Below are 25,085 nucleotides of genomic sequence, written 5' to 3'. Positions count from 1 at the left end.
AGACACTGTGGAAAACAGTGTGGAAGTTCCTCAAAAAATTAAAAGAACTACCATACTGGATCCAACAGTTCCATTTCTGGGTATTTATCTAAAGACCACAAAAACACTAATTCAAAAAAATACACGCACCCCCATGTTCATTGCTGCACTATTTACAATAACCAAGATATGAAAGCAACTGGAGTATCCATTGGTGGAGAAGTGCATAAAGAAAATATGGTATAATATACACGATGGAATACTATTCAACCCTAAGAAAAAATGAAATCCTAACATTTGCAACAACTTGGATAGAACCTGTGAGGGTGTTTTGCTAACTGAAATAAGTCAAACAGAGACAAATACTGCATGATCTCACTTAGATGTGGACTCAAACAAAACCAAGAAGAGCTCATAGATACAGAGAACAGACTGGTGGTTGCCTGAGGATGGGGAGGCGGGTGGGGTGGGATGGTGGCAAGAATGGGTGAAGAGAGTCAAAAGGTACAAACTTCCAGTTACAAAATAAGTCCTGGTGGGGGAGGGGAGGGGCACCTGGGTGGCTCAGTTAAGCGTCTGCTTTCGGCTCAGGTCATGATCCCGGGGTCCTGGGATAGGGTCCCCGCATCAGGCTTCCTGCTCAGCGGGGAGTCTGCTGCTCCCTCTCCTTCTGCCCCTCCCCCCTGCTTATGCTAATAAATAAAATCTTTAAAAAAATAAGTCCTGGGGATGCAATGTACAGCACGGTGACTACAGTTAATAATACTGCAGTGCATATTTGAAAGTTGCTAAGAGAATCTTAAAAGTTCCCATGAAATAAGAAAACTTTTATAACGATGGGGATGGTGATGTGAGCTAGCACAATATATACAAATATCAAATCATTATACACACACCAATAATTTGTTTTATATTAATTATACTTCAAAAAACCCCACCTTAAGTTCTAGGGATACATACATACACAAAAATCTGAACTGCTTTTTAGTAGAAACCGAATAGCTTGACTACAGCTGAGCATCTTAATATGAATAGAAAGACGTGATTCTAAATGTCTTGTGGGCAAAAGAAGATCCTTGGCGGGTGGGCCATCACTGAGCAGGTACCGTTCCAAACTCGCCCAGCCCTCTACTGGGAAAACCTGCACGACCTGGCTCTGCAACCAGGAGTCGTTCAGACAGAGAGCAGAAGGAAGGGCGGGCAAGAGCGGCTACTTGAGATAAACATGGCTGGCACGAATCAACCTCAGGGAAAACTTGATATGTGCTAGGTAATACAGAATTCATTTTTAGTCAAACCTGAAGAACTCGGGTGAAAACTGGCCGTTGGCTTGCTCTTGACAAAATAATGCTAATGGTGGGGATCGTCAGCGAGCCTGTGGGCGGCAATAATAACCTGGTATGAAAAAGCAATGATCGATGTGCCCACCGAAATACATCCTTCCTGAGCACCTGCCGATGGGCGAGACCCTGGAACAAAGGTTTTCTGCTGTGTCAGGTCGTTCAGCATGTGCACGTGTTCTCCTGTTCTCGTTCATGGACAAGCATCCTCGCCCTCAGTGGTAATTTGGGCTTTAAAAAACAAGTTCTTTTTTTTCTTCCTTTCGTTTATTCTCAGATGTGAACCCACACAGATAAATGTGATAATTTATCTCAATGTCTGGTTCACTCACCTTCACCTTCTTCAAGGAGTTAACGAAGGCAAGGAAATGGAGGTGATGGTGACCGTCAGGGGCGCCCCTCAGGCAAAACACGTAGGTGGCATCTCAGAGGCTGCCCTGAGAAGCGGTGTTTTAATCAGGAAAGTCCCTGTTGACAACTGCCAAGGGTTCTAGCAGGTCAGATGGGGTTGCGCCCACGGCAAGGAAGCAGGGTCTTCCATTAGGGCCGGAGGCGGCCCAGCGGAGAAAGCCGGGCGAGCCCGGAGGGGAACAGCGTCGCCTTCCAGCGCTGCTGGGCGCTGTGCGCTTAACCCCTGTGAGCCCGCTTCCTCCTGGGCTGAGCGAAGAGGTCACGGACCTCCACGGGCTCTGGGGAGCCGGAAATGAGAGCGCCGCCTGGCCTGCACATAGGAAGTGACTCACAGATGCACTTCCCTTTGAATGCGCTTAGAATTTGCTATTAAACCGGTTTTGTCCGGTATGAAGTATGTGGTTTTTGGATCACCTGTAGCCATAGAGCATATAAGCATTATTTCTTCTGCCCCCAGAAGCAGTTGGTAACCAGGACTAACCAATTTGTTTTGGACCAAAGATCAAGAAAATACTTCTACCCAAAGGGCAGAATCTGGATCGTATTGGGTCATCGGCACTGATGTGTTCATGCAACATTTCTCTTAATCTATCATAGCTACATTAAGTTTCTGCTCTCCATTCAGTGTATGGAGGAAATCGGTAGGGAATGTATGATTTGCCAGATGGAATGAGAACACTGCATCCAAGCAGCAGACTTAATCTCACAACTGTTTTTTCTTTGTGGTCACAGTGGAATTCGTAGATGAGTCACTTCTCTCCATCTTCAGCTTGTCTCAGTATTTTAACTCATGGAATCACTGAATTATGTTCTATGCTGGAATATTTTCTCCCATGGAAAGAAGGCATGAGGCAACCAAAGTAAAATGGAGTCCTACAAATTGGCCTATTTGTTGTTACAGATTTTTTTTTTTTTTTAAGATTTTATTTATTTGAGAGAGAGCACAGAGAGCGAGAGAGCGAGCACAGGAGTGGTGGGGAGTGGGAGAGGGAGAAGCAGGCTTCCCGCTGAGCAGGGAGCCCGAAGCGGGGCTCCTTCCCAGGACCCTGGGATCATGACCTGAGCTGAAGGCAGACGCTTAACCGACTGAGCCACCCAGGTGCCCCAGGTCTTTTTTTTTTTTTTAAGGTATTATTTTTAAGTAATCTCTACACCCAACGTGGGGCTCAAACTCACAACCCAGAGACCAAGAATAACACACTCCACGAACTGAACCAGCCAGGCACCCCTGTTGTTACAGGTCTTTTCAGTTAGCCCAGATACACATGCTCAATCGGAGAAGGGGTAACCCAGTTTTAAAAATCTAGCTTGTCCTCCACGCCCAGCTCTGGAGAGGCCCCTCGGTGCTCACCCAGGGGCAGACAAAAGCCCAGAAGGGCCTGAACAGTCCCATCCCTTTCCGACATGCCAGCATCTGGCACAGGCCGTGCCTGCTCCAGTTCCAAGACTCCAATGAGCTGGGACTCTTCTCTCCCCGGTGCCTGGTCCGAGGGAACGCAAACCCTTCAGGCAGCCCTTGCAAAAGTGGGCCCGTTTCCATGAGCTTTCAACCTGAGTTCCACCCACAATATCCTGGCCACTCCGACTTTATTGAGACTTTAGGATGACGGGCTCTATTCTCTCCTTCAGGCTGTCCACCCTACACCAGTGTCTCTGTCAGCAGGCTGGAGATTTCAAGGGGGTAATCAGAGACCCTGGAACACAGAGGCCCAAGGAGGCTGCAGTTCACTGGGGAGAGGGTTGGGGCCAGCCTGCAAACTACAAGTCTCGGGAGGGCGGCATGCTGTCCCTCACTGGGCTCCCGGCATTTGGGATTAGCCGTGATTTTAATAAAAGGACACTATAAACTAGTTCTCTCTCCCAGCAAAAGACAACCCCCAGCACACACAAGACTTAACGAGAAAGGGAGGACAACAGAGAAAATCAAGATGCAAGCATGAATGACCTGCCATAGGCCTAGGACTCAGGTGCGCCGAGAGGGAACAGGTGTCCCTGGGCCTGCCCAGCGCCGTTGGCTCTCGGCCTAGGCCGTGTGGGTGGATGAGCTCAAGCTTCTGCCAGCCATGCGACTTCAACAGGCAGGGCCAGCTCTCTGCTCTTTCCCTCCCCTGCGCATCACATCCCCGGCGGACACCAGTTACGCAAGAACATCTCACGTTGGAACCGCGGAGGGCAGACGGCCTGTCCCCCAGGGCTCGAACCAGAGGGGAACTGGGTGGCATCGGACAGCGGCTTCCCACTCTACCTGCCTGGCCCACCAGGTCCATGCGGAGGGGGGCACGCTTGCTCTGCACCCTCACCCTTCTCTAGAACTTCAACACTGAGGCTAAAAGGCTCTGGAAATCTACCTTCCCACAAGTATACGCCAAAAGCTCCACGCAGCTCCAGGAGGAGGCATTTAGGGCTCAGTCCTTCAAACTGCCCCAAGCAGATACTTCGGTCACACACGGTCGTCCTCCCCCCAGTACTGGTTTTGGAGACTTCTGCGTTTCCTGGCACCTAAACCTGGGATTTCGGAGTCCAGCGGCTGTTTACAAGGAGGGAGCAGGAAGCACTTCTTACTCTGGGCTTTCCTTCCTAATACGCACCTGCTCAAGAAGAGCTGACACTTTCTGGTGGAACATTCCAGTAAGTGCATCTACAGAAATGAGGCTGAGGGGTCATGCTGAGGTACACCCAGAAAACAAATACCCACCAGACTCAGGTTACAGAAGTACAGTGGAGCTGAGCACCAGAACCCAAGGCTGCTTAATCCCCAAGCCCAGGGTATCCATCATTTATACGGATCCACTGTGTAAGCGATACGGGTGGGGAGACCCACAGTCAGAGGCGGCCGCCTCTGGCTTCCCGACGGCCGGCCGCATTACTCTGGCCTGCAGAGGGGCTCTGCCTGCACAAACCACATTATGATAAAATGGAGTTTAAGATTTCTCCTGTTCGGACACCACTACTTCTCTACCGCGGGCACGTCTCTCTTGTGCACTTGCTTTTTTTCTGGGGTCTTAAGTCATTGGCAGTCTATCGCTTATGTGATAAAACGAACTTACCTGAGCAGCAGCCGTCTCCCCCAGTTCGCTGGACGCTCCCCCACGCGCTCCTGCCTCCCCAGCAGTGGGGACCAGCACCTCTCCCAGGGCCTGGAAAGGCCTCGAGGAGCGGCTGAGGGCGGAGCTCTGGCCCTCATCTTTTTACCCAGGTGGCCCAGCAGCTTAACTGCCAAGGCTCTTTTATAAGACTGGGGGCCTGTTCTTAATCTTCAGCCTTCTCCCCCCAGGTGTAAAATGTTCAGGACTCTGTAAGCCAATAGGTTTTCAGGAACTTTCCCTTCCAAATGGGTCAGAGAGGAAGGAGGTGGGTCCCAATTAGCCTAATCTGCCAGGCGGAGTGCTCGACATTTGCAATCCATCATCCCGTTTGGTCCTCAACAACCCTCTGAGGCAGGTGCCATCACTTTGCCCATCCCGCCAGATACACCCAGGAGACAAACACCTCCCCCCACCGCCGGGTTACACAGGTAAAGCAGGGTGGGGCTCAGCACTAGAACCCACGTCTGTTAAACCCCAAGGCCCATGCTAGTCATCATTTATACTGATTAATTCTGCAACAGATACGGTTAGTGATTTTAAAGAAAACACTCAAGGGGCACCTGGGTGGCTCAGACAGTTGAGCGTCTGCCTTCAGCTCGGGTCATGATCCCGGGGTCCTGGGATTGAGCCCCATGTCCGGCTCCTGGCTCAGCGGGGAGCCTGCTTCTCCCTCTGCCTCTCCCCCTGCTCGTGCTCTATCTCTGTGTCTCGAATGAATAAATAAAATTAAAAAAAAAATTAAAATAAAATACTCAATAGGGGCGCCTGGGTGGCTCAGTCCTTAAGCGTGTCTGCCTTGGGCTCAGGTCATGATCCCAGGATCCTGGGATCGAGCCCCGCATCGGGCTCCCTGCTCGGCGGAAAGCCTGCTTCTCCCTCTGCCACTCCCCCTGCTTGTGTTCCCCCTCTCCCTGTGTCTCTGTCAAATGAATAAATAAAATCTTAAAAAAAAAAAACCCCACAACTCAATAGAATTAGTATCCGTGATGGGATTTTTCTTTCAGGAGTTGTAATTTGTTCTGCCACTGACCGATTTTAAAAATGGAATTTTTATAACCAAATGCGTTGAGAGTACAGCAATGCTTCCGTTGTTCAAAACGTTTCTTAGATTACTATTTACGTAGCATCAATGCCTATTTCCAAGAAAATGAGACCCACAAAATTACAGCCGCACCTTGTACTTCTGGTAGACTTAACTGGTTCCTTAGATTGAAATGTTATGGGGATTAAAACCGAGGTGAGATGAGACAAAAGCTTGTTTTCCAACGTGTGAAAAGTATACCTCGCAAACCAAGAGAGAAAGCATACTCAGCACGCGTCGTCGGAGCCGGGCCTTACTGAGTAGTGTGACCCTCTCCCACGGTGCGTGGCTGAGCCTCCAGTGAGCTCCCGGAAGCTGACGTGGGACAGAGCCAGAGGACTCACTGTAGCGCGGCACCCACGGGACCCTCAATTTGTACCGCCGGGATAAAGTACAGAAGTGTCTCAGTTCCCAGATCGGGTCCCACCTTACCCCCATGCCTCGCCACTTCACAGTCCCAGACGGGAAATACACCTTAGGGTGGATGTCAAAAGGAGGGAGCCAACCGTGTCCCCCCCCCCACCGGAGAGGTGAACAGTGACTCTTACGGACATTAGGGGCCACCGCTTTGACTTTACAAAGGCCTCTTCAATAAGCACGGGAACTGTGCTTAAGAGAACCGCATCCTGCTGAACAGAACTGCGGGCCAGGCTGACGGCTCAGCTCAGCTCGGAGGCTGTTCTCCGCGCGCCGCTTCATCCACCGTGTGGCTTTCTCACCTCAGATGTGCACTTCTATTCTAGGAATACAGATATCACGAGGAGGGAGTACAGGAGAGAGGGGGAACCAAGCACCCTCTTGACCTAAAACCTGGGCGCTCCTTTCTGGATCCCTCAAAGGTCCCGGCTTGCTGCGTGGAGGGAGGCCCGGGCCCGGGAGGGGCAGCAGTGAGGCCGTGAGGCCGGGCTCTCCCTGCGCTCTGCCTGGACTCGCCCCCTCTCCCGCACCAGGGCCACCAAGCAGCCGCAGCCTCCTCCCCCCTGCAGAGGCCCGGTCTATAAACAGCCTGTAGGCGGCAGGTGCCCACGGGGAGGCCGAGGCCTGGTCTGTAAGCACGGCCTGTAGGCGGCGGGTGCACACTGGAGGCCGAGGCCCGAGCAGGTCCGGCCGGGCAGCGGGGGCCGCGGGGACGAGGCACACCCGACTGGGGCAGTGGCCCCGCCTGCCACGGGCGACAGATGTTCACAGCTCCTGCCGGGCCCCAGACGTGATGGAGGCGGCGGAGGCCAGGCCTGCAGACTTTCTGGTGAGGCCAGAAGTGCGCTTAAACACCTGGGCCGGGAAAAGACATCGCGGCAGGGCGGCGGGCGCATCCCGGGGCTCCCCGTCTCCTGGAATTCCAGGGCCCAGAGCGAGCCGTGTGGCTTCCGGGACAAGTGCCCCAGGGCTCCGGGCACTGCAGTCAAAGCGGGAAGGAGGTGAAGCGGCCTCGTCGGCCCCGGACTCCGGGCCCAGGTCAAGCAGCAGCCTGAGAGGAGCAGGGCCCGTGCGACCACAGGGGACTTGGGAAAGGCAAGCAGTGGTGGCGTCGCAGGTGCTTCCTTTCTTTCGTTAGGAAATGTTTTAGAATAACCTAAAAGTTTCCTAAGCCAGGTTCTATGTGGGGTAGAAATGTATGTAGCGTGTTATTTTCCCATGATGCTATAGTTGAGAGTCAGGAAAAAGGTTAACCAGCTCCCTTTTATCAACCATGACGTGCGGGGGGAGGATCTCTCAACCACTGAAACTGTGACCCAGGACACCAAACGAGGGCGGCCGTGTTGGGGACAGTCCCGTGTGAAAGTCTGGATCTGAGGTTTTCAGACGTACTCTTTTGCTCTGACCCAGTTCCGCGACCTTGCGCACGTCCCCTAAGTGCTCTGTGACCGAGCCGGACCTGAGGGCCTCCGACGTCTTTCCCGCTTCAAAATTCTATCTCGGAAGACACTGTCTCAAGCCCATGATTAAAAGAAGCTTATGTTACACTATTTCTCTTTGTTGGCGAAGAAGAAACAGATGTTCCCTAGAGATCGTTTTCTGGGCCCTTATGGCCGCTTCACTGGTAGGAAGCCTGTGGATGACCGCGGCAGGCCGGCTCCACCGCAATGCCTCCCGCCGGGGCCGCCTTCGCAAGTAACAACAGGCCAAAGACGACGGGCCAAGGCTTTTGCCTAAATTACCAACCCTTACTTCCGCAACCATCCAAGCACGCCCCAAGTTTAAATTATACACGTTTATGTCAATTCAAATTTTCACAGATTAAAAGATTGCATTTTATTAGAATCAATTTACAGGCAGTCTGCAGCAATGATTTCTCACGGGCAAAAAAAGAGAGACAGACAGACGGACAGTCATCACTGAGATTCTGGATGTGAATGGAAGCTCTTCCCGCAAACCAAGCACACGGAGACAGGCCCACCGGCAGCCGGAGCTGAGTGACGACACGACGTCTCGGGTCGCGGCCCACGTGCAGGCTAAGGCTCGAAGCTGCGGGGAGCAGCTGTTCTCGGCAAGGCAGGACGCGGGGGCCGCTCACGCAGCACCTCCCAGACGCGCCCCCGACGTGTCTGACGGCTCGCCACGCTCCCGGGAGCCAACGGCGAGCAGAGCGGCGCGCCGAGCCAGTGCCCCTTCCCAAGGGGACGGACCCGGGCAATTCTTTATGAAAAGCTAAGGTCAGAAGACACGTTCGCTCCAAGGCACCAAGGGTGTAAAGCTTTCTAGAGAATACACAGGAATGAACAGCCTGAAAAAGGGAAATTAGCTCTCAATGGAGAATCTGCCATTACGATAACTAGTGTAAATAATTACTTCAGACAGGTCACAATCAAAACGCGCAGCGAACAGACTGTGCTGCGAGAGGGAACGTGTGACCACAGAACGTTCCCGTGGCACTTGGCGGAGCTGCTCGTACGTGCTGACGGGTTCCTCCCGGAGCCAGGGAAGCCGGGCCTCACTTGTACTTGTAATAGCCTTCTCCAGTCTTCTTGCCCAGCTTGTTCTCCGCTACCAGCTTATTCAAGGATGGGATGGGCTGAAACAAGGGGTTCTTTGCATCCATTTCATACCACCCTATTGAGAGGAGGGAAGAGGTTGAGGACGAAGCGCTGGGAGGATTCGGACACCTCAGCATTCCCAGGGCAAGGCTGGGGGCACAGCTCGGGAGAAGGGTCCCCACTCTGACGGGGCAGAGGCAGGAGGCAGCTGAGCCGGCACAGCCGGACGGGCCCGAAAGCACCCGGCGGCCGCTCGCGCGCGCTCCTCCCGGGAACACGGAACCAGCCCCTCGGCCGCCTGGACCCCTCGGGGGCACCGTGCCGCAACTTTCGGGACACACGCCGCCACTGGCAGTCTGCATCCTCACAAGATACAAAAGTTCATGCTTCATTCAGAACCCTCCTTGCTCCCCACAAATACCTAGGTATTCTTTGTGAAACGTGGGGGCCTGAGCTACACTCAACTTCGGGAGTCCAGCTGTCATTATCATCTTTACTGTAACTTCAGAGCCACTATAGTAAAGAGATACATTATTATCTTTAAAGGGGGTAGATCTCCACGGGAGTGGAGGTTACACAAATCAGCACTTATGACGGAATGACACACGGTACCAATGTCCGCTTTCAATGTGATCCTGTCCTGCAGAACCATCAGGGGAAACCAGGTAAGGGGTACACGGGACCCGGGACCACTCTGTGCTATATTTGAAACTTCCTGTGAATCTATAAATTGTTTCAAAATGAAAAGTTTTAAAAACAAGTTACCCTGTGGAGAGACACTAGGCAAGCACATTTTTCCTTTTTCTGCCATCTTTTAACTTGAATCTTTAAGCTGGTGGGGCAGAACTCTGGAAGGCCTACTAAGACCCCTTGAAATTTCGGTGGTAAACAAGCATTGTAACATGAAAGAAACAACCTCAATTCCATTACAGAAAGAGAACAGAGAAGTCCAATTCCTACCATCCATGATGAACTTCACAGTATCCAGCCCCACGTAATCGAGAAGCTCAAATGGGCCCATGGGGTACCCAGCTCCCAGCTTCATAGCAGTGTCGATGTCCTCCTTGGATGAATCACCTGAGGACAAGAGGGCAGCAATGAGCCATCACCATCTTTCCCGTGGTTCTCCTTGTCATACTGTTAGTCCCAGAATTGAGTTTTACAAGTTCGCACATTCAAAAAACATCCAGAATCAGGATTTCTGGCTATGGTAAGTAAGATTTCATCTCACAGGTACACGCCAAATAGACCACAAGATTTTCAAAGCTATTCCACCAAGATATTCTGTGAGGTGAATTCCAGAGCACTGCTCCGGTGTTCACGCAGAGAGAAGGCTCCGGTGGCTGGAAACACTAGTCACTGTTAATGGATTGGGATTTTCCAACTCTGGAATAATTTATTACAACATCACTTAAAGCTAGAGCATAATTTTATTGATAAATACGACTCTTTTTAAACAAAAAAGAACTAAGCTTTGTGTTTTTATATGTATCGTATGCATATTTTTCCTTTCCAGCTTTCTTGGTTTTATAAGTAATGAGTATTCCTCTGGAATTACACTCACATCAACCCTTTAGTCAAGATAAAGTTTAAAAAGAAGCCCAAATCTGATTTAAAATTGCCACTCAAGTTTTAAAGTGTGTTCATTAAATTAAGACAAGAGCCAATGTGCTTTTTTCCTGGAATTCTACCCTTCACTATTATGGTCCTTGGGCCCACAAGAAGTCTTTCAGAGAACCTGTTCCCTTTCTCCAAAATCAGGAATGGGAATAGTCTATAACAAGTGATCATCTAGAAATTTTGTTCCAAAGTATAAAGAAATGGTCAGTTACACTAAAGCTAAATAAAAGGAGAAAAAAGTTCAAATACTCAAAGAGAATTTTATACCTAAACATTTCAGATTTTTAGGCATGAGGAATAGGAACTACTTAAACATCCATAAAAACTATGTATATATTTTTAAAATTTATTTATTTACTTTAGAGAGAGCAAGAGTGCAGCGGCAGAGGGAGAGAGAACGCCAAAGCAGACTCTGTGCTGAGCACGGAGCCCGACGTAGGGCTCGATCTCATGACCCTGAGATCACGACCTGAGCTGAAACCAAGAGTCAGACTTTTAACCGATTGAGCTACCCAGGTGCCCCAAGACTATATTTTTAAAAAGCATAGGAAGTACAGTTGAAGGTGATTAGAATACCAACTGATTATTTCTTATAAGTGACATTAATGCTTCACTAATTAGTCAACCAGAGGATGCTAAGAGTCACAATTTTGAGTTTTAGTCCATAAGAAAGCAAAAATCATCATATACATCAGCTTTAGGCGGCACCCTTCCTTCATTCAACTTTTATTTATCTCTGTTCCATACCAGGCACCAGAGACTTAGAATGAGACACAGAAAAACCAGACAAGCCCCCAAGTACTCATGATATAGTGGGAGGACTCAGATGTGTCAGCTACTGCTGAAGATTCATGAAGACTGACACGCCTGTGTGTGGGCACAGGTGGACAGATATACTCACAGTGCCAACATTTCACCAAAACCCACCGAGGCCCAGGTCCTGAAGGACGAAGAGCATCCCAAGGGATGAGAGGGCAGGAAGAGCATGCCAGGTAGAGGGAACAGCATGTGCAAAGGAGAAATGAGCAGGAACATGGCAGCTGACAAATGGATTCTGCTCAGAGGCCTTCATCTGACCCTGAGGGCTTCTATGGTGTTAGAGCCCAGAATGCTAAATGACCACCTCGCTTACCCCTCTCCTGGGGTCAGCACCTGCTGCCCCCTGGGATTGGTGCCGTCCCTCCTCCAACATTTGACATTTGCTTCCCGCAGGCCTCTCTGCTCAGATGTCCCCTCATCAGAGCACCCTGCTCCCTCCCTGCATATAAACTAGCAACTGTAAGAACTCCAGGCGAGGCCTCCCACCATCCTCTTCACTTTATCTTTCTCCAGATTACTGGTCACAACCTAACGCGGTATCTACTGGTTCATTCACTGTGGACGGCCTCCCTTCCTTAGAATATCGGCTCCTGGGGACAGAAATCTCATAGTGTAACGGTTCCAACTTACCTAAAGCCATTTAATCAAATCTCTATTCACGGGCAAATAATGAACCCTAGGGGCAATTCTGTAATTCCAGATTCAGCAACTCACCTGAAGACTATTTTATCTCAAAAAATAATACAAAGATAAAGCATATCAAAGAAAAAAATCTAAGCAGTGTTACAAAGTCAGCAAGGGAGTTAAATATGGAACTGTGCTTTAGACTAATAATTCCTAAACTTGTATAGAGTCAAGCACTTCACTGAGAATAGGACACCTGCCCCAAATAAACTGCACACACCAAACTTCAGGAGGTTCATGGGGCCTCCCACCTCTCCCCAGTGAAGAGCCCCTAACTCTAGACAAGACAACGAGAAGCTTCCTCTTGCACAGTGGGGACCTGGGAGCAGCCGGACTTGTTTCTTAGGCTGGCTCATCGGCACCACCTACCCACCATTCTTGGCATTAACCACAGGCCCCGGCGGCAGCCCCCTAAGTGCCTGTCCTGTAGGAGACTCTGGAGAGGATGAAGAGGAGACACTTCCCAGGCACCGTATCCAGCAACAGAAAGACGCCCTGCCACGGGGAGGAGGGCGGCAACCACCCTGAGGGAGAGCCAAAGCGTAAAGAGAGTTATAACAACACATGGCGACCAGCTTGGAACACTGGGGACATCAGGCAGGGCCTTGTAAGGGCGGGGGGAGTGAAGTCCGTGGGAGGGCAGCAGGGGCGGAGGGGAAGTGAGAGCAGCTTCCCTGGGAAGGGAACTGTATTCGGTAGTCTACAACAGAAAACACCGAAGAGGTCTTGAGCAGAGGAATGACAGGGCGCAGGATGTCACACAGTGACCGGGGGGACACACGACAGGCAGGGACACTCCCAGGGCCTGCCACCCAGCCCAGCCCTCCCAGAAGAGCTGCCTGGGACGTGTCGGGAGGGGACATCCGAGAGGCGTGGCGGTCTGCTGCCAGGCGCCAGCCTGCTTGAAGATCTGGACAGAGCGCCGCAGGGACGAGCGGGACCAACTGCCACCAACCAGGCCGCCGCTACAGCATGAACAAATGGGAGCCGCACAGAGCGAGGACAGGACTGGAGGACTGAGAAGGCAGGCCCAAGGAAGAAGCCACGAGGCCCAGGGCATGAGAGAGCAGTGGCGAGGGGACGCCGCGGTGCCGCCAGATGCCCCGGGGAGCTGGCAAGAAGCACTGGTGCAGGGCCCCCAGGCAGCCGGGGCCCCAAGCGGTGGTGACGGAGGTGACTCTGCTCTCATGCCAACACATCCATCGGCCCGATGGGCCTCCCCCACGCAGAGCGGCGCTTCGCCGCGCACACCCCGCCGGACAGGGTTTGTGGGAGACCGAGTGTGCGCGTCCCCAGAATTCACGTTCACACCCTACCCCCTGACGTGCAGGCTTCGATGAGATCATGAGGGCGGAGCCCCAGAGGGGATGAGGGCCCTTCAGAGAGTCCGAGAGCTTCCCGTGTCCTCTCTCTGCTCCCCGCCATGCGGAAACGCGCCGCGAAGTCAGCCGCGTGCCTCCCGGAAGAGGCCCTCCCCAGAGTCCCGCCATCTGGCACCCTGGCCTTGCACTTCTGCCTCCAGAACCGTGGGAAATACACCCAGTCTGTGGTGCTTGTGTTACGGGAGCCCACGCTGCCCGAGATGGTGTCGTACGGACGAGCTCTCCCCGGAGAAGGAAGAGGCTGGGCAAAACGAAGTCTCAGGGTCTTCACTGCGCCACTCTGCCGCCGGGCCCCGAGACCCCCCGCCACCAGGCGGGGCAGCATGCAGTGTCTCCTCACCCTCCCGGACAACAGGACAAACGAACAGACAGGGCAGGCGAGAGAGGAAGAATCCAAAAGAGCTGCAGGTGTCAAAGCAGAAGCGATGCGGTCCAGCCGGCTGCTGAGAGCAGGCACCCCGCCTCCCCGCGGGCCAGAACGGGGGGCAGCGGCGACGGGGCAAAGGGACATGGGAAGAAGCCCGAGGTAGGACGTGTGGAGTCCAGCCCCCAGTGTGCTTGCTGGGCCACAACACCCAGCCCAGACACGACTCCAGCCACTCCCGGAGCCGACGCTGCAGCTCACAGGCCCCGAGCAGTGGCGGGCAAAGAGGCAGAGGGGCAAGCGGGCCGTGCCGTCCTAGGCGGCAGCGTGGGCGGTCTCGAAGAACACGGCCCCCGGGGCTCGGACCCCCTCTCCGGCCTCACCTCCCAGCGGGGGCAGGCTGGGGAGGGTCAAAGGGACCACTGCTGGGGGGGGGTGGAGCAAAAGACAAGAGAACGCCTTTCCGCTTACAGTCAGATACAAGGTACATCTGAAAGTGTACCAAAGTGACAGTATGTCTCAGTGAGGGAAAAACATTAAGGGGTGGATTACCCACATGCTACATTCTAAAACATTATATTAAAAAAAACCCACCTGCCTTTCAAAGTCGGGTAAAACGCTTCTCGCATTCTTTGAGGTGTAATTAGGCATATTTGCTGATAGATAAACACAGAAGTGTTGGTTTGATCTTGGAGCAAAAGTGTGGCAAATGCTTCCATAAAACAGAGAGAAGTTTTAATATTTAAAGCAGATTTTGAGGAAGCAAATGTGCTTTCATCTCTCTGGAAGAGCTGGTGTAAACATTTTGTTTCAAAAATGACATTCTCAGGAGCGAGCATTTGTGAATGAAGTAATTGAAAACAATTACACTTGCTTTTTATCCAGTCCTATTAAGGCCTACTTGCCTTTGAAGCAGACATGATAGTTACCTTTCCAGAAATGTGGTAGGGAAGGGAGGCAGGAAGATACATGCCATTTTATAACCTTGGACCATGTCCCAGGTTTTAGAATTTTACAACAGGGGAAATCATTCTTTGGAAATCAACAAGTATTGACAAAAGCATGAGACCATTCTTAACGTTAAAAAAAAAAAAAACACATGGCCTCATTTAGTAAAGACAGGGAAGGCTCTTAGAAATAGTCATCAAGGGGCGCCTGGGTGGCTCAGTTGGTTAAGCGACTGCCTTCGGCTCAGGTCATGATCCTGGAGTCCCTGGAACAAGTCCCGCATTGGGCTCCCTGCTCGGCAGGGGGTCTGCTTCTCCCTCTGACCCTCTTCCCTTTCGTGCTCTCTCTCTCTCATTCTCTCTCTCAAATAAATAAATAAAATCTTTTTTAAAAAAAAAAAGAAATAGTCATCATCCCTTTTCAGCCTTGTCACTTACCTCCCATCACCTGTCACAGAGTCACAAATTTTAGAACTTTAAGGAACTTTCAAGGTCCCTTAGTCCAGTGATTTTTACATTATTATTGTTTTAAGCAGGAAAACTTTTCATCAAAAGCAGAGATTTAGGATATAAATCTGGGCTGGCCATGCGATGGCTCTGGCTGAGACTGTAACTGGGTGTGTGTGTTGTGGGGGGGGTTCCAGAGCCACACCTCTGAGGCTCAGAGGCCCCACAGGGAACTCAGGGGGACCAGGGCACCCAATGACAAAGGTCTTGAGGTCCAGGGTGAGGCTGATTCACAGAGCTAAATGAACCGAAGCCCCTCCCGTACGCTGCACGGCCTAGCCATTCCTACAGGGCCTGCTCAAGAACCAGGGAGCAGTGCCGAGAGCTAAGACCCGCCGCTCCCAGCCCGGCTCCGGACAGCTACCTCGTTCGTACAGCCTGACCGCTTCCATGAGGTACGGCACCAGGAGACGGTTCACAATAAACCCCGGGGTGTCCTGTTGTAGGAGAGAAAAATAAATGGCAAGTGAATTTTCACTGAACTTTATCTTCTGCGGAGTCACTAGACTGCCCCTTCTCACTCTGCGTCTTATTACCCACACTTACCAAGCTTGGCATTTTCAAGATTTCTTTTGAAGTACCAGCACAGCCCTACTTCTGTGGTATGTGACAATTTACCCAACAATTGTACTACTTAAAAAAAAAAATCAAATCAAATCAAACCTAGATGCCCCCACTGCAGGAATCCTGAAATAAAGGCAGATCGAGACAGGTCACTGGAAAGAACACAACTTTGAGGGCAGGCCGTCTGGGCTCAGATTCTAATAGTTTCTGACACTGGGACATTCTGAAATCAGGTTCATCATTGGTCAATCAGAGTAATAATTTCCAGAAGTTGTGACGATTACTCAGAAAACACCCAACACGATGCGCACAAGGCCCGTTACTCAAATGGTAGCCCCTTTACTCCTCTCCTCGCCGGCATCCCTCTCAGGAATCTGGAAAAAGTACGCTCCACCTTGAACAAGCTTCACAGGAGCGCCACTGCCTGGGCTCCCCGGAACCATCTCTGGGCTACCCGGGATGTTCTCACACTCCAGTGTGCAGGGCAGGGCGGTCCAACTGGGTAAGGTGCCAGGGCAGATAAGCCCCTGCACCTCGCATGACCCCCCTGTACCGCACACCCCTTTCATCAATTTCCTCCTCGTTACTGCACTTAATCGTCTCTCCTGGAAGCCTCCTGTGGGATTTGGATTCTGCTGACTGGTCTCTCTGGGGGAATTTGTGGGGCAGGTTGGGTTGGTAATTTTGGGGTATTATTTATGTGAAACCAATTTTCACTAAGTAAATGGTGTAAATTTTAACAAAAGGCTGTGATGTTCCTGCAGACACAACTCCTCACTCTTATCTTACCCTGGGCCCTGTGTTCTCTTTCTAGCACACACTAGGCCCTCCATAAACGTACAAATGAAAGCTGGCCTGCCCCCTGCATTACTCTTACAGCTAACCTCACTGCACGCTGTGTAAACTAGGCAATAAAGCCACAGGATCTGCACCTTCTTTAACTCTGGACAAACAGAAACCAAGTCCTACTCCTAGCTCCATGGGAACACAGAGATGAGCAAAACAGCTTTAACAGCTTAACCACAACTGTATTAATGAAATGATGCTGACTTGGTATCTAGGGCAAAAGTGCTTTCAACCTCAAAAAGTTTATCGCAGAAACTCAGGACAGGGTAGATGAAGCACACATATATAAGGTTAGAAGTCAGAAAGTACTCTGGGGACAATGTTTGCTCCAATCAGAGTATGTGGAGTTTTATACAGTGGATATTATCCACAGAGCTCAATAATGAAAAAGTGCTAAAACTCACAAAATATTCAAACTCACTAGTAATCAGAGAAGTACTCATTAGAATAAAATAGCATTTTGCCAATAAGATTAGTGTCAAAAGGGTTTTTCCCCATTATGCTAATATTCAGTGCCACTGATGAGTCAGAGACGCATACACTCTCACGATATTGGTATGTAAATTGTAATGTAAAGAAACATAATCCCTTAATAAAGCAATTTAATTTTATGTAATCGTATACCTTACAGTTTACACTCATTTGTTTATTAAATATATTTTATTTACTGTACTACGTGCCAAGCACTGTTCTATGTACTTTACAAATGTTAATCCATTTACTCCTTATGATAACCCTGTGAGATCAGCACTATTATTACCTTTACAGGGGAGAGAGGACACTGAGGCCCAGATAGGTTAAGTAACTTGCCCAAGATCACACAGCTAACAAGTGCCAGAGCCAGGATGTGATCCCAGTCACGCTGGCTCCAGAGTCCACAGTCTCACCCTTTTTATACCACGCTCTCCTCAAGAAGTCTCACTATGAAGAAAGACACGTTCTGGGTGCATGAATGTCATCTGCTGTGTTGCGTGTTGGCCCACTGCGACCCTGCAGGCCAAATCCAGCCCCGGCCTGCTTCTGTACCGTTCCACCACCATGGCACAGCCACGGACCCCGCGTGTACCGTCTAGGCTGCACACTGCCCCCAACAGCAGAGCCGAGTAGTTAGAGCAGAGACCATATTCCCGAAAATGTTGACTATCTGGCCCTCTACAGGAAAGCGTGCTGACCCTTGCTCTTTGTGGTTGCCTTCCATTGTCTGGATGCTTCATCGACAGCCTGAATAACTAACCCAGAGAGCTTGAAGGCATCACCCAGGAAAGAGTTCTGAAATGATGCAGCAAGGCAGTTTTATGAGATCAGGGAGTTCCCATTCCTGCATCTGCTGAGGCCACTCCAGTGGAAGAAGGGATCCTCACTCTCTATGAATGAATGATTATGCTGCTGAAGACAATCACTGCCCGTCCCTGCATTTCCACTTTCTTATCTAGCTTTCGATTCACTACACACTGATGCTCTTTCTCATACCATTACCACTTTCTGCCACGAACAAAGCATAACCCAGTGAGAGGGTGCAACGTCTGGTTATCAATGTGACTTTTTAAAAAATCCAACTTAAAATCACTAAACAAAACCAAGAAAGAATGAGTGCTAAAGCCTGAGATTCCCTGACACCGTCACCCTCCTGGACCGGGGGGCAGGCACGTGAGTCTGCTCTCTCAAGCTACGGGGGCCACACCGACAGATGACTTATTCAGAGGATTCATGAACAACAGGCCTTTCCACAGGTTACTACAATACTGTGAGTTCAAGGTGGAGAATATTTTAGAAAGCAAAAGCATTCTGTAAGAAGAACCACAACGACAGAAAAGATTACAGTCAAAAAGGGAGATGCACACTTACAAAAATTTGTAACGGTACGGCTCAACTGCCCGTTTGGAAAACTGCCAAGTCATGCAGAGGAGCAGTCCTGAGTCTTGGGAGGACTAACGAGGAGCTACGGCCAGCGGAGACGGGAGGAGAGCGCCACCGCAGCTGAGAGCAGCTGGGGCCATTTCCCATATACTAACGGAGTCTGGCAAGGAGGGAAGGCGGGAGGCAAGCTGTCCACTGGGCCTTGCTTCTTAGTGGAAAAACAAGACACAAAAGCACAATGCCACACTCCCTGAGAAACAGCTTCATTAATCCCACCTGGGGAAGTGGGCACTTCCTCTCTCTCATCATTTCCCTGGCCACCTGTCGTGCGATGGTTTTCAGCTCGGGACGCACGTGTCTACCACGCTGTCATGGACACGCAGGCTCCCGGGCTCCCCCAGGCCCAGCAGAGGCTAAAGCCAATGGGGTCATAAAAACCATTTATGGAAACACAGCAGTCCAACAACAGACAAAAGCCAAGACCCGGGGAGAAGTCTTCTACTCAGCTGAAGCTCTGGCTCTCTTCAGATCTCAAAGGGTCCACCCGATAGCCTTGGGCAAGGGTTAGGGTCTGGCTCCCCTGCTGGCAAACTAGAAAAGAGGCCCAGCGTGCTCTTCCCAGCCCCCAGACAGGCCTGAGGTGAGAGTGCCCCATCTCTCACATCTTTCTATAGAAGAATTCTACCCCAAATAAGTCAGTTCTAAGGAAAACCCCCTTCCCAAGGTACCTATACTCTACCTTACAAGAAACAGGATGCTTTCCCAGGGCTTTGGTGAAGTCTATCAGAGATTCATAAGTCTTCTGGCTGGTCATTGGTGTTTTAATGACCTGGAAATGCAAAGCAGAGAATTATGACCAGAGAGTCAGCAAACAAGTGCAACAGAACGATTCAAGAAAACACTGATGTAAAGTGTCTACACAGAAGGTGGCAAAAATAGTTTTAGTTCCAGAATACAAGGATCTCAAGCCAGAAACAAAGAGTTTACCAAAATGTCCACTTTAAGACAGTGAAGTACTAGGGGTGCCTGGGTGGCTCAGTGGGTTAAGCATCTGCCTTCGGCTCAGGTCATGATCCCGGGGTCCTGGTATGGAATCCCGCATCGGGCTCTCTGTTCAGCAGGAAGCCTGCTTTCTCCCTCTCCCTTTGCCCCTGCTCATGTGCCTTCTCTCACTCACTCACTAATAAATAAATAAAATCTTTAAAAAAAAAAGACAATAAGGTACTACAGAATGTACAAAATCAAGGCTTAAAATATAAATGTGTATGTGTGGGGCGCCTGGGTGGCTCAGTTGGTTGGGCGACTGCCTTCGGCTCAGGTCATGATCCTGGAGTCCCTGGATCGAGTCCCGCATCGGGCTCCCTGCTCAGCAGGGAGCCTGCTTCTGCCTCTGACCCTCCCCCCTCTCATGTGCTCTCTGTCTCTCTCATTCTCTCTGTCTCAAATAAATAAATAAAATCTTTAAAAAATAAATAAATAAATAAATAAAAAATAAATGTGTATGTGTGTAGAAGAGTTTTACAGATTTTCTTCCTGAGACAGACCTGGGTTCGAATGCCCATCACACCACTTACTGGCTCTGTGACCCTGGGCATGTTTCTTGAAATTGAAATGACACTGAATTCACTCTCCCCACCTCAAGCAGCTGAGGTGAGGTGACAACGGATTAGATCAGGAGGTAAAGCATCAAATGCAGCTGCTGGGAGGTATAAAGTGCTCAGGAAATGCTGGCTTTTGTTACCGTGTTACTTGCTACCGTTAATTTACTTCAGGGAGGTAACTGGATGTCTACTGAGTATGACAACGGCCCTTCAAGCGCTCTGCCTGGAGAACCATCTTCTCTTAGTCTAGAGGAGGAAAACAGAGCAATCTGCCCAAGTCACAGGTCTCTTGGACACTGAGAAGAGTATCCCCCGGTACTCCACCCTCTCCCACGCAGATGCCCCTAAGCCCACCGACTCCTTCGCATCAGAACAGGCTCATCCCATGGAGGAAGGTTTTCATTTCCAGCACACAGGGGCCCCAGGCTGGGCTTACCACTGCTGGGCACCTGGGGAAGACTCCTGGCAGCCCCCTGGACCCACGAGGTGCAAGCAAGCAAGCAAGCAAGCAAGGGCCCAGCTGCTGCCCCGCTCCCAGAGGCCCACTGCCACTCCAGAAAGTCATACCAAGCACGTCGCCTGGCAGTTAGCCCATAGGACACAGAGAGCTCACCTGTCAGGAACTAGATTTTGGCAAATGGAGAGAGACCCAGATGAATTTAAACTTAAATATATATATAATTGAAAAGCCAGTTAAGAACTTCAATGAGGGTCAAAGCAAACAGGCTTGGCTTCTACATCAGACCCTTTATATGAGGTGAGACAACTCAGTCAACCCCCGTGCCTCACCCCTCTACTGTGAAATGCGGATAATGATACTTGCCACATCCTCCATCTTGCAAGAGGGCTGTGTGGCTTAATGAGCTAGTGTCTGTGCAGGATGAAAGGTGCTATATAAATGAAGAGAATGATCATCATCTGTCTTTTAATGTGATCGCAGTTTGGGGGGTGGTGGTATATTATGACACTAAGGGAAGTGAATGAGTAGCACAGACAGAAGCACCAGGAAGATGCAGATGAGGAATGGGATGCGATGGACCAGAAACTGCTCTGCAAACCCCATAAATCAAACAGCAATCCAAGAGTTATTCAAAAGAAAGTGTGAAAAGGTCTCCAGCAGAACCCCATAGATTGGACTAGGACAAAGGTTGCTAATTACAGAGTTTCAAATATAATTTGTTGATTTAAAGGAGCCAATAGTGAAGATTTTTTAACAGGAGAATGCCTATTTATTCATCCACTCAACAAACAGCAATGTGCTACAGACATTCTGTTTATAGCTCCCATACAGTCTAAGATAAGTACATACACACGTATGTGGGCGGCCTGTCCCGAGTAAAGGAGAACAGCTCAACTTAAGATACGGTTCACTTTCGTGCTCACCAGCGACACATATGTGAACACCCAAGAATAAAAACTGAATAAAGAGCACTTTTAGAAAACATTTTCTAGAAAATGGTAACATTTGCTAAGCATTAACTATTATCAACACACCACCTTCTCAAAGACATAGACCAACACTATTACATAAAAGCAGTAAAAAACAGCATTAGAGTTTGAAGTGAATGTATACAACGCGTCTTTATCTCCAAACACACGTACCTGACACAGTAACTAAGGAAAGTGATTAGTCCCTAAGCACTGAAATGTTGAAAATCCATCCCGCTTCTTTGCTCTTCTCTGCGTAAGGATAAATGCAGTTTCTTTCATTCCCCCCCACCCCTCCCCTTTATTCCTCAACTTCCTCAAAACATTCTTAGGAAGTGAAAGTACATTGCAAGAAGCTGAGGAGCAGATAAATTCCTATCGCAGGTCAGAGCTGTCTTTGAGAGAAAACTAAGGAAATACAGTCACCATTAAACTAGAGGCGAATGCTTATGCGGGGGGCGGGAAGGGGGTAAGGGCATGAGAGAGGAAGGACAGAAAGGGCTGACAGAAGGCACCAGTGGAGAAAGCAAAGCCCGAGACTCTCCCAGGGAGCCCCAGCCAACCCCCGGAGGTCGGCCTGGCCCTGCGTCCCCCACACTTTGCACAGCAATAACTCAACCCCAGAACAAATGCTACTTTAACAGCGGCTGTTCCTCAGACCCCGTCATTAGCCCCCTGTAAAAGGCGAGTTGCCACATTCCAGGTGCAAACTGTCTATTGTGACTCATCTCCCTGTACCCAAGTCTCCAAGCAAGCAAGCAAGCGGAAGTGACCCAAACAGGATCACTGGGGGCCCTGCTCCCCTCCGTCTCAGAGGTCTGCACTCAGGAGGTTCAGGCTACAGGGAGCTGCTTTAATAGCTGGGATCAAAATACACGGGTGATGCGACGGTGGACAAGGGGGTACGGTGGCTCCTGTGTAAGAGCAGGCTGATAAAATCCCACTTACAGCCTGGGGCACGCTGACCTCACCGAGGCCGTATTGACACGTGTGGCTCTGGCGTCTGCGGTCTCAGCGAGCCAGGCGTCTGCAGTGCTGTCTTCCCAGTCAGACGCTCTCCCTACACCACCCGCCCCATATGGCACAACTAAGTGAATGACATTCCACAGAGTTAGCAGCCCTCCTGGTCATCACTGGTCAGACCACTGGGCTGCGAAGAAACAAAGCACAGAGGCCTCCCTAGATATCAGGGGCTCTTTCTTCTCCTGGCTCCGGAAGGACAGTGTGGCCCGAGAAACCTTCCACCCTCCCGTTAAAATCCGCCCAGCGCCCCCCCCCCCCCCCCGCCGATGGCAGAAGGAGCATGAGTCAGAGAGCAGGACTGGCAGAGCTGGCCGGGCAAGCAGACACACATGAGCACATGCCCACTCACCTCCACCAGCTTCATCAAGGGCACCGGGTTGAAGAAGTGGAGCCCGGCGAATCGGTCCTGTCTCATGGTGGCGTTGGCTATGTTTGTGATCTGCAGAGAGGAAGTGTTGCTGGCAAAGATCGTGTGTCTGTGGAGAGAAAGACGGTGGAGTATCAGGATGAGTCCCCTCTTTGGAAACAAACAGGATTACCCTCGATGCAATGCACAAGGCCACTGCCTACTACCCAGATCTGTTGTCCTGACCCCTGGAGGAAGTCAGGGAAGAGATCTTCACAAAGAAGCCGAAATCAAGTGACCAGTTTCATTTCAAGTTTGAATCTTTAAATTAGATAATTTAAACTTACCTGTTTCAAAGATGTATTTCATCTTTACCAATCTTTCATTTATTTTCAGGAGCCACACTTCTCTACTTATATTTGTTAATTTTCACGGTATGTGGGAGAAAACTGAGGTTAAGTAGCAGCCTCCGTCACAAAATGAAACCCTAAGTGAGCACAGACTAATGATGAAAAAGATACACCACAGACCCTCAAAGTCAACAAAAAACTGTAAAGATCTAAGATCTTTTCCCCTCAAGTGAAAAGCTTTAATCTTCCACTGAATGGGAATTAAAATGAAAACGGAAGAAAACCAACACAGTCCAAAAACACTTTTAAGGTTGCATAGGTACATCTGGGGAAGGAAGGATACATGTACATCTATGATAAATGTAGTTCAAGGTATTCTGCTTATAAAATCTTAAGCAGGGGCATGGGGCATCTGGGTGGCTCAGTCGGTTGAAGGTCTGCCTTCGGCTCAGGTCATGATCCTGGAGTCCCAGGATCCAGTCCCGCATGGGGCTCCCTGCTCAGCGGGGAGTCTGCTTCTCCCTCTGACCCTCCCCCCTCTCATGCTCTCTATCTCATTCTCTCTCTCAAATAAATAAATAAAATCTTTAAAAAAAAAAAAAGAAAATGAGAAAACTGCTGACTTTAAAAAAAAAAAAAAAAAAAAGGCAGGGGCGCCTGAGTGGCTCAGCTGGTTGAGCGTCTGACTCTTGATTTCAGCTCAGGTCATGACCTCAGGGTTGTGAGATTGAGCCCTGCATGGAGTTCAGATTCTCTCTCTCCCTCTGTCCCTTTCCCCCAGCCCCACTCACTCTCTAAACAAAAAAAAAAAGGGCGCCTGGGTGGCTCAGTCGTTAAGCGTCTGCCTTCGGCTCAGGTCATGATCCCAGGGTTCTGGGATTAAGTCCCACATCGGGCTCCCTGCTCCACGGGAAGCCTGCTTCTCCCTCTCCCACTCCCGCTGCTTGTGTTCCCCCTCTCCTGTGTCTCTCTCTGTCAAATAAATAAATAAAATCTTAAAAAAAAAAAAATTCTCCTAAAAAAAGCAGTACCATCTTTGTGTGTGTGTGTAAAATATTCATTTTTTAAAATCCATACTAACTTTATCCAAATTCAATTTTTAAAGACCACCACAAAGTGGGGTGCCAAAGGCATTCCCGGCAAATCTTTAAACAAAGACAAGCGAGACTTGGGCTGTCCTATAGCGCCACCTTGTGGGTACACATACATAAAACAGCCTAATGCTGAGGAGCACCATCATGGCCCGGCCAGTGCAGGAAGTGGAGTGATCCCTTACCGACCAGATGTGGGAGTTCTAGCCTCCCCAAAAGGCAATGCTACAATCTGCCTGAAATCAGGGCTGAGCGGGGGAGGAGGGTCGGGAGAAGACACATGAGCGTGGCTGACACAAGCGCCGTCGGGCTGCACGCCATGAAGCCCAGCAGCCGGGCCATGGCGCCCCAGCGCTGTGCTGGCAAGGGCTGCTACATGCACAATGTGGCACCATTTTATAGGACAATGGAAGGGCGACTTGCCTGCAGACAGGAGAGATGTGGAGGCACACTGGAGAGCATATTTCGTTAAAGGGTGAAGTTACATCAGAGCCCAGTCCCGGGTGCCTCCAGTCCAAGGTGCTCCCAGCGAACATTTTACCAGCAGGGGAGAGATGCTTCTTGCTCACAGACCTCTACCTCCCCCTCTCCCAATCGGCTGTGCTGGCTCTGCTCCTGACAGCTCTCACACTGCCGTCTTTCTACACAAACACAATGTGCCAACATACTCAGCTTACAGGGCTGCCTTGTCTTTCACAGAGAAGTACACCCTCACGTTCTCCTTGGGACGCCGGACTCTCGGACGGTCTTTGGTTTTTCCCTCTCTGACACTCAGGGACCCAAA

General features: G+C 50.2%; 1 protein-coding gene across 2 annotated transcripts in view; it reads right to left on the bottom strand.

Moving 5' to 3' along the window:
• Positions 1 to 8,122: 8,122 nt before the first annotated feature.
• The window catches only part of HADH (hydroxyacyl-CoA dehydrogenase), a 45,838-nt gene continuing 28,875 nt past the window's right edge, over positions 8,123 to 25,085 (bottom strand). For both annotated transcript variants that reach the window (XM_035030250.1, XM_035030252.1), the window contains exons 4-8: positions 22,864 to 22,990; positions 19,202 to 19,291; positions 15,560 to 15,632; positions 9,833 to 9,949; positions 8,123 to 8,948 (exon numbers count right to left, since the gene is read on the bottom strand). In XM_035030250.1, coding sequence (XP_034886141.1) covers positions 8,830 to 8,948; positions 9,833 to 9,949; positions 15,560 to 15,632; positions 19,202 to 19,291; positions 22,864 to 22,990 — 526 coding nt within the window. In that variant the 3' untranslated portion in view covers positions 8,123 to 8,829. The remainder of the gene's footprint in view (positions 8,949 to 9,832; positions 9,950 to 15,559; positions 15,633 to 19,201; positions 19,292 to 22,863; positions 22,991 to 25,085) is intronic.

This window comes from Mirounga leonina, unplaced genomic scaffold, assembly GCF_011800145.1.
Source record: "Mirounga leonina isolate KUSES-001 unplaced genomic scaffold, KU_Mleo_1.0 Mir_357, whole genome shotgun sequence".
Lineage (NCBI taxonomy): Eukaryota > Metazoa > Chordata > Mammalia > Carnivora > Phocidae > Mirounga > Mirounga leonina.
Note: the sequence above shows the minus strand (reverse complement) of the source record. Positions and strands in the feature narration are given on the sequence as shown.